Source organism: Eubalaena glacialis, chromosome 5, assembly GCF_028564815.1.
Source record: "Eubalaena glacialis isolate mEubGla1 chromosome 5, mEubGla1.1.hap2.+ XY, whole genome shotgun sequence".
Classification (NCBI taxonomy): Eukaryota; Metazoa; Chordata; class Mammalia; order Artiodactyla; family Balaenidae; genus Eubalaena; species Eubalaena glacialis.
In genome coordinates, this window is record NC_083720.1 from 114,073,447 (window position 1) to 114,089,347 (window position 15,901).

The window sequence follows — 15,901 nt, forward strand, 5'->3', positions numbered from 1 at the left end:
AGTCTTCCAACAACAATACTTTATGGTCAGGAGCACCTTAAGACTGCTAGAGTATGTAGTAACCTATAAAAGAAAAGAATCTGAAAAAAAAATTATATATATATATATATACTATACTATACTTCAATTAAAAAAAAAAGACCTCTAGAGTAAAGCTGATAGCCTGTCTTTGAAGGTAACTGTTCCCAGTAAGCACTTACCACTTTGTTATGTTTTATAAAGCTTTCTCTCTTCCACCCCCTGGATTATGTTAGGTGCCCATAAAAATAACCTAATTTTTAAACCTCTTGAAAAATAGGAAATAACAGTTCAAAAACACAGAGGAGGGGTATTTGCAAAGATCCACAAACTGAAATATCTGCATCAAAATGTAACAGTGCAGATGCACACCCCAGACACCCTGGTATTAAGTCTGGGCCTTAAGACTACATTTTTCCCCACAATGGGCAGAAAATAGCCATTTATAGAATTGCATTATTTCCCCTACCTTTTGTGCCCCAAATTGAATTTTCCATTTTCAGCCTTACTAAATTTAAGGGCAGATGATGGAACTTCTGCATTAGCTAAACCCAAACTAGTGCCTAGTTTCTGAACTGAGAAAGCCACAGGATGAATTCTGGTCCCTCCTGAACTAGAGTCTAATGATTCACCATATATGGGCAGGGGCAGAGCGGGGCTGTGCCTTTATATAAGACCACATATGTAGCATGGGCAAAACTTCTGAGAATCACAGCACGGTTTCCTGTCTGAAGCACAAGAACAGGTCATGCTAAGTACACTTGGTAGATATTTCTATTAAACATGTGCTGAACTGTAAATGAACAATGATTAATCGCCTTCACTTACATAATGAGTGGAAAATGTTTATGGAGTTCAAGAGAATGGTGATACTAAAGATAGAATTTGATTTAAATGCCATGTATAGAGTTCTTAATTCCATTTCAAAATGAGCTTTATGTTCATTAAGAGGAATTACTGTGCCTTCACAGAGAGGAAGGTAAAAAAGAGGGTGGACAGACCCTACAATTATTCTGCATTCTCATCATCATCAAAAAGCATTTAGCAAACGTTGTTAGGCATCATTTTCTTGGCTGAGCCAAGGGACTCTCGTTATGACCCGGCTGTGCCCGGTTTCTGCTCTAACAGCAAACAGCGTGCTCCTTAAGACTCACGCATTCCAAAGGGCAGGCCTCCTTCATCCCCTCTAATTCCACTCACATGGCCTTGAAACAGCAGGGTTTCCCACCAGCAGACCCACCCAAGAGAAGACAGTGGGGCTTCCTCCTCCCAGGAACAGAGAGTAAACGAACAAGGTAAGAATGAGGTGATAAAAATATCAGGGGAGGCGACTCAACTTGCTGCCATAGACAGCAGTTCCACCTCCAGCCCTGCATCCCTGATGCTGACTGTGGCAGTAGGGTACCAGCGCCAACAGAGGGAAGGGCTCCTTCTCAAGCCGCCTCTCAGGGCCCAGACAGGGAGCATGCTTTTATTTCTGAGTCTACCTTCTCCCTCAGCAAGTTTTAATCATGAGTTTGAGGCAAGACAAAAAACGTGCCAGATAAAAGTTTTGTGGTGAAGGGCAGAGAACGTCTGAAAACAAATTAACCTGGGGTTAGCCTGGCAGCTGGGCCGTTTCCGTTCATCAGTTCAGTGTGCTGATAAGTTGACAGTATTATGAGTGACACTCACACCAGTACTTCGTGAGAGCGGAGGTGACGCAAGGCCAGCCTGAAGTGAGGCGGGGTTTGGGGAACCTTTGCCCTTCCTTCCTCAGAGGGAGGTGGTGGAGTGTGGCCCAAGGAACTGCTCTGGGGTCAGACAAACCAGGTCAAACCCACCGCCCTCCACAGCCCATGAGTCACGTGGCACTAGACAAGCTCTATCTAACCTGTGTGGGCCCCAGTTTCTCATCTGTTAAATGAGGAATAGCTTACAATGTCACTGTGAGGATTAAATGAAACACACACACACACACACACACACACACACCCCCCCCATGGGTGTGATTTATTGACCGTCTGTGTGCCAGGCACTGGGCTGAGCACTCGATCGCCTCCGGCCCCGTCCGGGGCCTGGAACATGGGGCACTCGATCAACGTGTCGCCCATCCTTGTGCTAAGAATGAGCACAGGACGTTACCCCACAGACCTAGCAACGCACAGCGATGCGTTTATTAGCATTTTTCTGCCACATTCCTAACCCTCTCAGTTGGCCTTGCCTCCTCCTTGGCCTCTTCTCCATCCTCTGCCCTCTACCCAGGACTGCAGGGTAGGTCCTGCGTCCGGGTGGGGCAGCGGTCAGGAGGTGGCTCCCTCCGCTGGTCTGGGGAGGGTGCCGAGCAGCCCTGAGGACTGTCAGGGTGCACCTGCTGAAGGAAGCTCCCAGAGGAGCCCGAGGGTGTGCTGAGCCGGTAACGTAAACAAGCAGGAGGGTGACGAGCTTGTCAGATACTCAGACCCTGGTCACTCCGGTGACCCTGCAGGGGGAGGGGGATGGCCTGGTCCAGCGGCTGGGAAGGCAGTGCAGGACCCCGGGCGTCTTGTCTCCGGGCTCAGCTAATCGTCTGGGGGTGAGAGAGTGCCTCGGAGTCTCAGGGCAGCACTGGGGTGGGTTTTAGTCATCACACCCTTAACAGCCTCTTTCCTCTGAATTATATCCCACAGACAACGCAAGAAACAGGGTTCTTTAAAACATGAGAGGTTCGACAGCTAAATTGCTTCTTTGCAAGATCCCTTAGTCTTCCACAGGCTTTGCATTTTTAAATTTTTTTAATTTAATTTTTTAATTGCCTCTGATGGTTAAATTAGGAAGGAAGGTATTAAGGAAACCGCATTTAACCTCCTGCCTCTTCATGGCATGAAGCTGGCAGTCTCCCTCATGCCTAACTCCCATTTAGTTGGAAATTTAGAGCTCCATTAGGACTGGGTACCAGAGCAGTCCTAAGGAGGAAGCATGAAAAATGCCCAAGCGGGGAGATTTCCAGAGCAACTAAATCTTTTTGAAAACTTAATTCATTAAACACTATCCATCCTAATAAAAGATCTTGAGTACACCTAAAACTAACACAATACTGTAAATCAACTACACTTCAATTTAAAAAATACATTTTGGAATGCCCATTCTTTACATAAAAGATTAAGGAGTGTTCAGTATATAGGATCCAGGGTAAATTTTGATCTAATATACCTTTCCCTCAACTCTTTAAGACCCTTTACTAACATTAACAAATGCCATTAATTAATCTTGGCTTTGGTAAATTATAATTGATTTGCAAACAGAAAACCCGAGGTGGAGAGAGCAGCTCAGAATACGTAAATATCCAGTTACGCCCGAAGACCCTCAGTTTGGCATTGTAAGTTTATCACTGATGGAAAAGAAAAAGCACAAATACATTTCTCTTGTTGTTATTAATGGCACTAAAGTCAAGTTCCATAAATTATGTCTAGGAAGTGGAGAGAGATCGGGGAGGGAGAAGCCAGCAATATGTGTAAAAGGATAACTTACACTTTTTACTTTATAAGGCTCTGTATTATTTAAATGTTTACAAGCAAATGTATTCATGTAACTTCTTACTGAAATTTTTAAAGGGTCACTTCTTCAGAAATAGACAATATCACAATTTTGGAAGGTTTTACAAAACTGTTTTTCTCTTTTTTATCCTATCAAGCTCCTAATCATTCATAAATTCAGTTAATTCGGTCTAAAAAAAAATCAATACTTTATTTATATTGTGGTACTATACTGCTATCATAGCAATCCCCACCTTTTAATCAATTATATAGACAACATTTATTAACAATTTACCTATCTCTCCAGTTTTTAGAGCATCTTTATTCAAAAGTGGTTGTTTTTTTTTCTTGTTTTTTTTTTAAAGTATATGTATTATGAAACAACCCCAGGTACACCCTAGGCAAAGATCATCCTTAGATGACAGAAAAGGGAACTAACATTTATTGAGCTCCCATGTGCCAAATACCATGTTAGATGCATAACTAGGGCTTAATCATCAACAATCCAGTGAGGTAAGCATCATTATCCTCATTTTACAGGTGAGGAAACTAAAGTTCACAGGACTTATGAAAACTTGCCCAAATTTCTCACTTAAGGGAACAGCGCCAATTTAAACCTAGGTTCTCCAACTCGATAACCCATACTCTTTCTACTGGGTAACTTTTAATTGTTAGGCGAGAAAACTCTGGCTCTGGGTAGGAGAGTGCCCTTCCCATGTGAGTTCTGACATTCCTAAAAATATTAAGCTTTTATTATGACTCCTAACATTAAAACTCACGCCCCAAATTCCTTACCTCCTCTGACTCTGGCAAAAGCTTAAGAAATTCGCATAATGTCTCCGATCCATAATGCTCACTCTTTCCTTGATGAATATCTTCCACAATGGACAGAGGAGACCTTGAAAAGACAATGATCAGATTCCCTTTCACATTGGCTGGAGTGCCAAAGAAACACAAGCCAGGGGAAATGAAAACAAACCACCTCCACCCTCCCTTCCATTCCGCCTCCTTCCCAGTCTGATGGGTGGTTTTGTGTCAGCGATCATAAGAGCCCCACTGCCAGGGAAAGCAGGGATCCTGATACACCAGAGGCCCCTTTCCCCAGAAAACCATCCTCGGGCATCCCAGAGAGGGCGAAGGTAGCAACAACCACTGGGAGTCTTCTCTGGGAGAAGAAAAGCCGTTCTGTGGGACTCCTGGAGCCAGAGCCCTCTCCTTTCCACTTGAGGACACGTGAATTTAACACTGTTTGACTCACCCATCCATCCTCCACTCATGGAGCAACACCTCAGGTGAATTTATAAATTCCCTGACATGTCAGGCGTGGACAGATGCCCCAAGGTAATTCTCCCTGGACTCCAAGCTACCTGATTATGTTTTTATGGAGGAAAACAGCGGAAAGCGACACACACTTGGGGACTCCTCAAGCCATGTGTCTAAAAACAATTTGAAAGTATGAGGGATGGCTTTCCCTCATTAGAATCTGCATTTCGGCTCACACCCACAGACTCTGATGCTGACAGCAAGGATGTGACTAAAGTTTCAAATGTGTGCAAAATCTTACTTCTTAAACTGCTTTAGAAATATCCCAATGTTCATGCTCCGTTTTGCATCCAAGATAGTAATCTGGAAAAAAAACAAAGACACGTAAGATTATTAAAGTATGAATAAGAAGAGTTGGAGGAAAGAAGAGAATTAAAACCTATCAAAATACAACACCAATTTTAATGTATAAGAGAGTAATTCCCAATATGTAAATCTGGTGATTAATTGATGCACCTAATATAGTTTTATGAATATTAAAATACTATTATCTCCCCAAATTTACTTTCTGCAATATATATTTCCTTAATGGTAATAATTACATATATCTTTTTGGGTTTTTTTTGGCTGCGCCATGCGGCTTGCAGGTTCTTAGTTCCCTGACCAGGGATAGAATCTGGGCCCACATCAGTGAAAACGCAGAGTCTTAACCACTGGCCCGCAAGGAATTCCCATATAGATCTATTTTAATATTGTATAATTTAAAATAAATTATACTCACATTTTCTAAATTTTGCAATTTCCTCTTAGAATAGTATAGCCCACATTTAAAAGTCCTAATTTGGAAACAGATGTCTTAGCATAGCAAGAATCACATGAGATTTGAACTCTGAAGCTATTGCAGAGTGAGTCCCAACCCTGATTCAGGGATGTAAAAGGACCAACACTGTTATTTTCAGAAACATAATAAAATTCTTAATATTTTTCTAAAGGAAAATTTTACTTTCATTGGGAAAAAATATGTATGTCCAGTAGCCCTTTTAGGAGGAGGTAAGAAAGCGTCCTACACTTTATTTACTCAGAATTTAAAAAGGAAAACTTTTGTGCTGTATTTTACCAAGTCTAAGATGCGTTTTTGTTTTTGTTTTTCGGCATATGAATATCTCTGGAATCAGGATATGTCTTATAATATATGGATCATCTTTGATTTAATAAAATATGGTGGCTATTCTAATGTACCATCCAAACCCAGATTTTGGCTGCAACAGATTTAAGCTGTTCAGAATTACAGTAGTCTCCCCCTACCCACAGTTTCAGTTACCCTAGGTCAACAGAAATCTGAAAATATTAAATGGAAAATTCCAGAAATAAACAATTCATACGTTTTAAACTGTGTGCTGTTCTGAGCAGAGTAATGAAATCTGAACTCTCACGCCTCGGGACGTGAATCATCCCTTTGTCCAGCGTATCCTGCCCGTTAGTCACTTAGTAGCCACCTTGGTTATGGGGTTATTGTCACGGTACCACAGTGCTTGTTCTCAAGTGAGCCTTATTTGACGTAGTAATGGCCCCAAAGCGCAGGAGTGGTGATGATGGCAACTTAGATATGCCAAAGAGAGGCCGTAGAGAGCTTCCTTTAAGTGAAAAGGTGAAAGTTCTCACTAAGGAAAGAAAAAACTCGTAGGCCGAGGTTGCTAAGATCTACGGTAAGAACGAATCTTCCATCCATAGTGCATGATAAGTGCTTCGTTACAATGGAAAAGGCATTAAATTTGTACAAGATATTTTGAGAGAGAGACCACATTCACATAACTTTTATTATAGTACATTGTTATTGATGAAATAAAAATTCATATTCTAAGGCAAATCAAGGAAAATGTAAACATAAAAATTTTTCTCTGCCCTTTGGCCTCCTCTTTCCCCTCTACTGTGCATTGCGTATCTGCCTTATGCATCGACCAAACCTCCCCATCAGCAGAAATACCTGCTCAACCATAAAGAGCAACATTCTCCTGGCATCAACAAGATAACTCCTTAGGAGATAACCTTCCTTCTTAATCTTGTAAGGGGCCACCATGACCTATGACCCACTATTCACTTTGTACGGGTAGATCTGGACTGTGTAAACTGTCAATAATACGTCATTTAATGCACAGTCCTCTGTCTCAAAAATTTATACAACTGTGCTTTGACCTCTAATGGGCGGAACAGTTCTCAGAGCTTTCTGAGAGGCTGTTCCCGGGTTATAATCCTCAATTTGGCTCAAATAAAATTTTCCATCTTTCTTAGATCAGCTGATCCATTTTTGTTCGCTGACATTATAGTTGGTCTATTTTATTATTCCTTATTGTTGTTAATCTCTTACTGTGCCTAACTGATAAATTAAACTTTATCATAGTTGCATATGTATAGGAAAAAACACAGTACAGATCTTCCTTGACTTATGTCCAGATAAACCCATCGTAAATTGAAAATACTGAAAAATGCATTTAATACACCTAACCTACCGAACATCACAGCTTAGCTCAGCCTACTTTAAATGTGTTCAGAACCTTTACATTAGCCTACAGTTAGGCAAAATTATCTAACACAAAGCCTATTTTATAATAAAGTGTTGAACATCTCACGTAATTAATGGGACACTGTACTGAAAGTGGAAAACAGAATGTCTGTCAGTGTATCGATTGTTTGCCCTTGTGATCGCATGGCTGATGGGAGCTGCTGCACCACCGTTACCCAGCATCACAAGAGGGGCTGTACCGCAAATGGCTAGCTGGGAAAGATCAAAACCCAAAATTCCAAGAACGGCTTCTACTGTATGCCTATTGCTCTCACACCATCATAAAGGAGAAAAATCTTAAGTTGAACCATCATGGGACCACCTGTATATATAGGGTTTGGTACTATCCACGGTTTCAGGCATCCTCTGGGGGTCTTGGAATGTATCCCCCCCCGCAGATAAGGGAGAACTACTGTAATAATTTGGAAGGGTTTTATCAGACTAAAATTTAGACAGAATCTTTTTTCAGGGGGTGGATATTGTTAAATACAGAAGCCATTTCTTTGGAAATAAATATCCAGGATACATGGAAGAAAGATAAACTTAAAAGTCCGCAATTTTCCCCATTTGTTTTTTGGAAAAGGGAGACGAGCTAAATAAGAATGTTGTTATAAGGCTCTTTCTTTCCAAAAGTATGTGATTCACTGTGAACAAAAAAGAATCAGGTTTCAGATTAAATTCCTGATCTCCGGGTCTGCTTCTAAGTTTATAAGAGGCAGCAAGTCTGTTAACCAAAGTTAATGGGACTTCCTGGCTAGAAGGTTAAATTTTTACAAGAGTATGGTTGCCTTCTTTTGAAGACTAATCTTAAACAATCACATTATTTACTGTCCTAGGGGTTTATTTCGTGTTAACACAATCACCTGCCAGCTATAAACTAAACTCCCAAGCTAAAAGGACAGGCTCCTTATTGGAATCCTACCCACGGATTACAGTTCAAGTTCAGTGTAAAGGGAGGGGAGAGGAGAGGGGAAAGAAAGGGTGAGAATAAAACCTGTCAAACTTAACATCCTTTAAGAGGAAAGCTTTTACCAAAGAGAGGAATCTAAATTTAAGACAGAAACTATGTGCTTGTTATAATTCACAAATTAAAAAGTAGGAGCATGTGCACTGATCTGGCTATATATATATATCCGAAGAGCTTTCTCTGCACTCACTTCTATCCAGAACCGGGGAAAAACTTTTTATATTTTTTCATTAAATTACCACCTCCTGCTACATTTAACCCCTTGACGGCAGCACCCTCCCAGCCTCCACACCCAAGCTCCACCCTCATCCTCTTCACCCCTCAACCCTCTGGGACTCTGTATCCTCAGCCTAGATCCATAGCTATTATTGCTGGAAAAGTGGTGGAGAAATTACTGTTATTGTTCCTATTTGACATACGGAAACTGAGCCTCAGAGATGTCATTTTATACCTTCCCCAAAGCAATACTGAACTGAAATGCCCCAGGGTCTCTCTGGTTCCTGTTCACTCTAGTTCCTGGGACTTTCAATATTGCTGTGGATATAGGAAAACAGAGAAGTAGGGAAGGTTCCCCACCAGCCCAGTATCCACATTGGGATGCTTCTCTGGGAATGGGGGCAGATCTGCAGAGAGCCATCCACGGGGCCTGGCCGAGGCCCCTGGTGACCCCAGAGTTGTATCTGTGGGACAAAGGCCAGGACTCACATTCTCACCAGCTGAGACGGCCGCCGGGAGTGGAGCTCAGGCAGGGAGTGGAGCTCAGGCAGGGAGTGGAGCTCAGGCCGCGGGGAGCACAGGGGGCCACGCCTGGGGCAGCAGCTGTGTCACCAGCGAGGAAACTGGTCACTAATTTAAGGGAATCCAGCAATACTCCTAAGGGAAAACCTGGGCAGGCCATCGCTGAGCAGTGTAAGGGGGAAAACAAAGCCCTCCTCCAAACCACAGGAAAATGAGACAGTTGATAACACTGCAGGGACAGTGCCCTTCTCTCCGGGCATCCTCAGCTCTGCCCAGGGCACGGGCAGTCTCCTCTCAGAGGGCATCGCACTCAGCCTTCTAAAGCGGTGTTATTACACAGTCCTTTAAAGAGGGTTATCACTACATGTGTAAATTAGCTTATCTTACTTCCCAAAGGCTTGCCGGCAGTTCAGACGCCCAAGCGAGTGCGGCTAGAGGTGCTTTTGAGTCACTCCCAGGAGCGCATGCCTCGCGGGCTGCACAGGCGGAGACAAACAACCCTGGGAACAGGGGTGAACTGACCTGGCCCCTCCCTCCCCACCAGTTCAATCAATCCGTATCTACTCTTCTGGACACCGCAGGCCTGCTGAGGCGGGTGTACGTACAGAGCTCATGACCTGTCCCATTAAAGGCCCACCCAAGAGTTACACCATCCCTGGTGAACAGGGGAGCAAAGACGTCAGGCGATGTGCTCAGCTCATCCACCCCAAAGACGTCCCACCCGCTCTCGTAACAGTCTCCCCACAGGCTGCCAGGCGGTGGGGCTGCTCAGATCCCTCTGAGGCGCGGAAACAGCAGTGCTGCGTGCTCAGGGAAGCATGTGAATGGCTACACCCCCAGCCCCACCTGTTCAAACCTCCAAATAAGCTCTCCTCCTTTTCTTCTTCTGCAATTCTTGCACTCTCATCCATCCACCACAAAATCTGCCTCCCATATTCGTTAAAGGAAGAAGGAACTTTTCTTTTTTAGTTGTGGTAAAACACACATAACAGTTACCATCTTAACAGTTTTTAAGTGTACAGTTCAGCTGCAATAGGTACATTCACACTGTTGTGGAATCATCACCACCATCCGCCTCCAGAACCCTTCATCTTGCAAAACTGAAACGCTGTCCCCATTAAACACTAACTCCCCACTTCCCCTCTCCACCCCCTGGCAGCCACCATTCTACTTTCTGTCTCGGTGAATCTGACTACTCTGGGTACTTCATATAAGTGAAATCATACAGTATTTGTCCTTTGGTGACTGGTTTATTTCATTTAGCGTAATATCCTTAAGGTGGAAGAAGAAATTCTTAAATCACTTTAGCTTCCATTTGTCAAAGGAGGCTTCCTTACCTACTTAAGTAACACTAAGTAGTAGTTATTTCAATCCTATGTCAAATCTGAAAAGCAATTATTTAAAAAATCTTCCTGTATCCACTAATATAGACTTAGCTTTTGGGTTTTGATGGTTTTTCATTCTTTTTTTATTTTTGCTTGGCTATTCATTGGGAAATGTCCCTCCCCCAGCTCTGAGGAAAAAAATGATAGTCCAGTTGAAGCTTTTTTTCCCCTTTCAAATACTCTATCTAGTTCTATAGTCCTCAACTGAGCATGTCTCAGAATTCTAGAACATTCTGGGACCATAACAAAAGTTGACAAAGAATGACTGATACCTGAATTACTGTGTGGGAGAATAACATTCCTTTTCATAAACTTAGAAAAACCAATCTTCCTTCCTTCCTCTCTCTTTCCTGTCCTCTCTTTTTCTAATAAGCAATTTTAATTATTTCTTATGTGGTATAATTAACTAACACTAATTGTAAAATTACCACAGACACCATAGTGAATGACCTCAAGTGTTTCAATGTTTGCATTTTCTTTTTCATTTTTAAATTTCAGTTTTATGGAGGTATAATTGACAAATAAAACTGTAAGATATTTAAGGTGCACATCATGGTGATTTGATATATGTATACACTATATACTTGTATACATTCCCTCCATCACCTCACATATTTATTTACTTATTTATTTTTTGGTGAGAACAATTAAGTTCTACTCTTTTAGCAAATTTCAATTACAGAATACAGTGTTACCAACTATAGTTGCCAGGTTTCACATTATGTCCTTAGACCCTATTCATATTATTGTGTTTTCTCTGTGAACCCCTATTTTGACTTATCATACTGATACCTTATAAGATAGCCCCTTTGCTCCCTTGGTTCAGTTCTGTCAGTTCAGTTTACTTTCTTTGGAGGATACCAAATGGCTAGGGCTGTCCTTGCCTTGAGAGCATTTCAGATTCTGTAGGGAGACAAGGGTAGCCCCAACTAACCAGCTCCGAGGGGCTGAAGAGCAGCTCTAGCAGATGGATGGGGGCCTCTCCAACGTGAGATCACCAAACTCGGAAAAGAAGGTGCAGTTTGAGTTGAACCTCTTCATTATTATCCCCAGTAATACCCTTTGTTATTTCTAATTACTTTACTAAAGTTTATTATTGTAACATCTGTAGCTTCAAGTTAATTTTCGTCTAGCAAAGATACAAAGATAGTATTTCATAACCTTTTCCCCCCTTTACTACATGTTCTAATTTACTCTTTTAGATATTGTTCTCCCTAAATTCAGCCATTCCCAAACCCAGCTCTTCCCTGTCTCCCAGTAACTTCTTCCTTCGTAGTATAATGGAACTTATTTGTAGTGCTTTATAAGCCCTTTAAAGCCGGAGCCAACCGCATAATGGCAGGCCATTTCTGTAGGAGGTTATTACATTTCAAGGGAACATAATCTGATCCGTGGCATGTTTGAGCCTTCAGAATTATGAGCTGTGTGGCAGTAGATGGGAAGGCCACGTTTCCAGGCTCAGGATGGGTCCCTCGGCCAAACATGCTATGTATGTATTCTCCAGCCCACACAGTTTCAACCCTGGACTCCACTTTCTACAGAGTGAATTGGAAGATTTATTACTGGTCCATGTTAGACTATCATTCTGCTGCGCTGTAACTTCTTTAAAGAAAATCTAATGAGGGAAAAAAACAGCATGTACTATATTCTTTTACCAAAAAAAAAAAAAAGTATATATATATTACTTCTAGCCATGTTGGAGATAGCATGAAAAATGGAAACTAATTCTGCGTAACCCTCTGTGATGTGACAATATTACCTAATCTGCCCTTAAATCCATCCACCTACACTACTTATCCTACCTGAGTACTGAGAAGTTGAAGAGTTAGATTATCTTATGATACACAGTCATGGCGATTTAATTTTTCTTTCTAGACTGCTATCTCGCAGATTAGAACCTACATGTGTTAAAGTAAAGATATCTGCACACCCATCATTCATAGCAGCATTATTCACAAAAGCCAAAAGGTGGAAGCAACCCAAGTGTCCATCAACAAATGACTGGATAAACAAAATGTGGCATATACATACAATGGAATATTATTCAGCCTTAAAATTCTGGTGCATGCTACAACATGGATGAACCTTGAGGACATTATGCTGAGTAAAACAGTCCAGTCACAAAAAGACAAATACAGGGACTTCCCTGACGGTCTAGTGGTTAAGATTCCGCTCTTCCAGTGCAGGGGGTGTGGGTTCGATCCCTGGCTAGGGAGCTAAGATCCCACATGCCACGCGGCCAAAAAAAAACACAACTCTTCTGAAACTCTTAAATGGTTCCTTAAAAAAAAAAAAAAAAAAAAAGGACAGATACTGTGTGAGGTACCTAGAGTACTCAGGTTCATAGAGACAGAAAGTAGAAGGGTGGCTTCCAGGGGCTGGGGGGAGGGGGGGAATGGGGAACAGCGTCTCAGTTTTGTGAGATGCAAAGGATTCTGTGGATGGATAGTGATGGCAGCCTTCCAACAATGTGGATGTTTCTGTGCCACTGAACTGTACGCTTACAAATTGTTAAGAGGGTGAATGTTATGTTATGTATATTTTACCACCATTTAAAAAATAATTGTTCAGTTTCAGGTTTTTTCTTTTTTTTTAAGTTAAAGAAAAACAAACAAACAAAAAAAGAGTAAAGAAATGTACCTAGGGTGGAGAGAGGCAAAAAGAAAGATTCTTTTTACCTGAATTTTAGATCTGGCCTAAGAAATGGACGTCTCTGCTTCTGCCATAGGTGGGAAAAGATGCCACACACCCTGCCACTTCCTTCCATCAGTGGGTCTTAAGCCCTCTTGAAGTCACTAACATAAAGCAGCAAGTTCCACACAGCCCCCTGAACTATCACTGGCCAAATAAATGTCCCCAGTTTATAAAGGACACTGCCCATTCTAACCTGGTCAGCTGCCTCCCCAGGAGCGTGATGAGCCAGACTCCCTTCTGTGTGTGACAGGGGCTTTCCTGAGACATGAGCTCCGTCTCCACGCACCCATCCACTCTTTCCTTTAAAATGCTTCAAGGCCAGTACGTAGAGCTAGGAAACAATGGTGAGCATGACCTACTGTCCAGCAAGGAGTCTCTGCTGGAAGCTGGGGCAGAGGCCAGTGTACTAAGGAAATGACTTCTTGCTCCTTCTGATACTGAAAGGATGCACTGAGAAATAAAAGGCCTTTGCATACAGGAAAGAGCAGGGAAAGCCAGGTTCAGCACAGGAGGGCACTAAGGATGTCCTGAAGACTTCCTCTCAAATCATCTCACAGCTTACACCTAATTCTAGTCCTAGGGTTCTCCACATTTTATAATAAATAGACTCTTGGCTATTTCAACAGGGGACCATACTGCTAGCTTCAAGGGCCCCCAAGTGAATTCCTGAGCCAGACACAGAAAAGAGGTCAATACTGTCAGCTCAAGAATTCAGTAATGCAGAGAGCTGCTACTTCATTCCAGAGCCCTGCCTGCCCACTGTCTTATCTAGTCAGCTCTATCTTTGACCTATTTTCTCTGCTCCTTTACAACAGATTAAAAAATGATGCATTTCTGTTGCCCTTTTTTTTTTGGTGGGGGGGACAGCATTCTTTTCTTTGAACCCCGGTTTCCTAATTATTTCTTCTAGCAAATAGAGGTTTCTTAATTTACTTTCATGTTTCTAACCAGAGAGTACTTACAAATGTAATTTTTGACTCAGTTTCTGTGATGTTCGGTGACCTGTAGCTCTGAAGCCGTGCTTTCACTTACCTTCTTATAACTTGCTAGCTTTATTTTTTTTTTTTTAAAGATTTTTTCGATGTGGACCATTTTTAAAGTCTTTATTGAATTTGTTACAATATTGCTTCTGGTTTTTTTTGTTTTTGTTTTTTGGCCACGAGGCACATGGGATCTTAGCTCCCCGACCAGGGATCGAACCCGCACCCCCTGCATTGGAAGGTGAAGTCTTAACCACTGGACTGCTAGGGAAGTCCTAACTTGCTAGCTTTATATTTTCCTCAAAGTAACACAGTTCCTGTTCACTGGAAATGTGCTTTGTAGAAAGTCTATCTGAAAATAGCTTTATGCTTTGGCTCTCTGGAATCTGTTCCACAATGGCCAACACTTATTCAGAGATTCGAAGAATGAAGGCCACCTCACAACACTTGTGGAAAGAAAGCTGGAGGGAAATATAAAGATAAAAGTCTAAGGATGTACACTATTTAATGATGTTATTTAATAAAAGGCACTTTGTCTCAGAAACCCCCAGTTAATCTCAGGTAACTGAGTTCAGGAGCTCAGGTTTTTGTTTCAATGGCGACTCATAATACTGGGCTTCAGCAGAACTGCTCCACCAGGGGAAACCAGGCAGATGTGTTGGAGGCAAGGCACTGCCGGGAGGCCAGGAGCAAGGCCTCCAGATAGCATGTTCCCCACATGAGGTCACCATCCTCTGGGATGTCTGCCAGGATACGGCTCGCATGCCTCTCACACTTTTTTGCTACTCAGCTCAAGCTCATCATTTCCAAAGCACGTTCACTTGCATTATCTTATTTCTCAGTGATTCTAGCAGGTTTGGAATGTACACACGTCCCCAAACTCAAAACAGTGCGGTGTGGGGAGAGCCATCCCTCCGTGGACCATTCTTACCTCTTCTCTGCCCTCCCTGAAGGACGAATTTAAAGGCCCTCCTCTCCCAGAAGGGGAAGAGTTGGTGGTGTTTTCTTGCTGCCCAAACAGCTCCTCGATGCTCTTTGTATCAATTTGGTAGTGATGCTGCTGCCTGGCTGCCAAGGTCCAGATGTTGGTTTTGCCACGAACTTGCTCCTCTGGAATGGTTTTCCAGAAAAAGCTTCTGATCCGCTTTTTCTTACCGAGGTGGCTGTAGCCGTTCAGGTGAGAGGTTGGGGGTAGTCCTGGGGCGGGAGGGGGGACCGGAGGCCCCCCAGGGAGTGGAGGGGGAGGGGGAGGAGAGGGAGGAAACCCTTCCCCTGAGTATGGGCATGGTGGAGGTGGAGGGGGCGGAGGAGGAGGTGGCGGCGGCGGCGTCTGCCCAATCATGAATCCAGCTGTCGTGGCAATATTCCCATTTCCTTTATCACTGACCAAGGAGACACAATTCATAACATGCATAGTACTGTTGCCTTCTAAGGAGATAATTTCTTGACCTTGGGGAAGCAGACACCGACATCAAATTTGTGTCATACTTTTCCGCCCGCTAGTCTGCCGCCAGAGCAAAGGCAACTGCGTTGTGTGTCATCTTCCAGACCTGCAAAGATAAAACAACTTTAAGGGGCTTCCCTAGTGGCGCAGTGGTTGAGAATCTGCCTGCCAATGCAGGGGACACGGGTTCGAGCCCTGGTCTGGGAAGATCCCGCATGCCGCGGAGTAACTAGGCCCGTGAGCCACAACTACTGAGCCTGCGCGTCTGGAGCCTGTGCTCCGCAACAAGAGAGACCGCGATAGTGAGAGGCCCGCGCATCGCGATGAAGAGTGGCCCCCGCTTGCCGCAACTAGAGAA

The 15,901-nt window shown here is 43.0% G+C and overlaps 1 protein-coding gene across 3 annotated transcripts in view; it reads right to left on the reverse strand.

The window, feature by feature from the left end:
* The window catches only part of FHDC1 (FH2 domain containing 1), a 38,848-nt gene that overhangs the window by 16,636 nt on the left and 6,311 nt on the right, over window positions 1–15,901 (reverse strand). For all 3 annotated transcript variants that reach the window (XM_061191599.1, XM_061191597.1, XM_061191598.1), the window contains exons 2-4: window positions 15,031–15,649; window positions 5,077–5,138; window positions 4,308–4,410 (exon numbers count right to left, since the gene is read on the reverse strand). In XM_061191599.1, coding sequence (XP_061047582.1) covers window positions 4,308–4,410; window positions 5,077–5,138; window positions 15,031–15,513 — 648 coding nt within the window. In that variant the 5' untranslated portion in view covers window positions 15,514–15,649. The remainder of the gene's footprint in view (window positions 1–4,307; window positions 4,411–5,076; window positions 5,139–15,030; window positions 15,650–15,901) is intronic.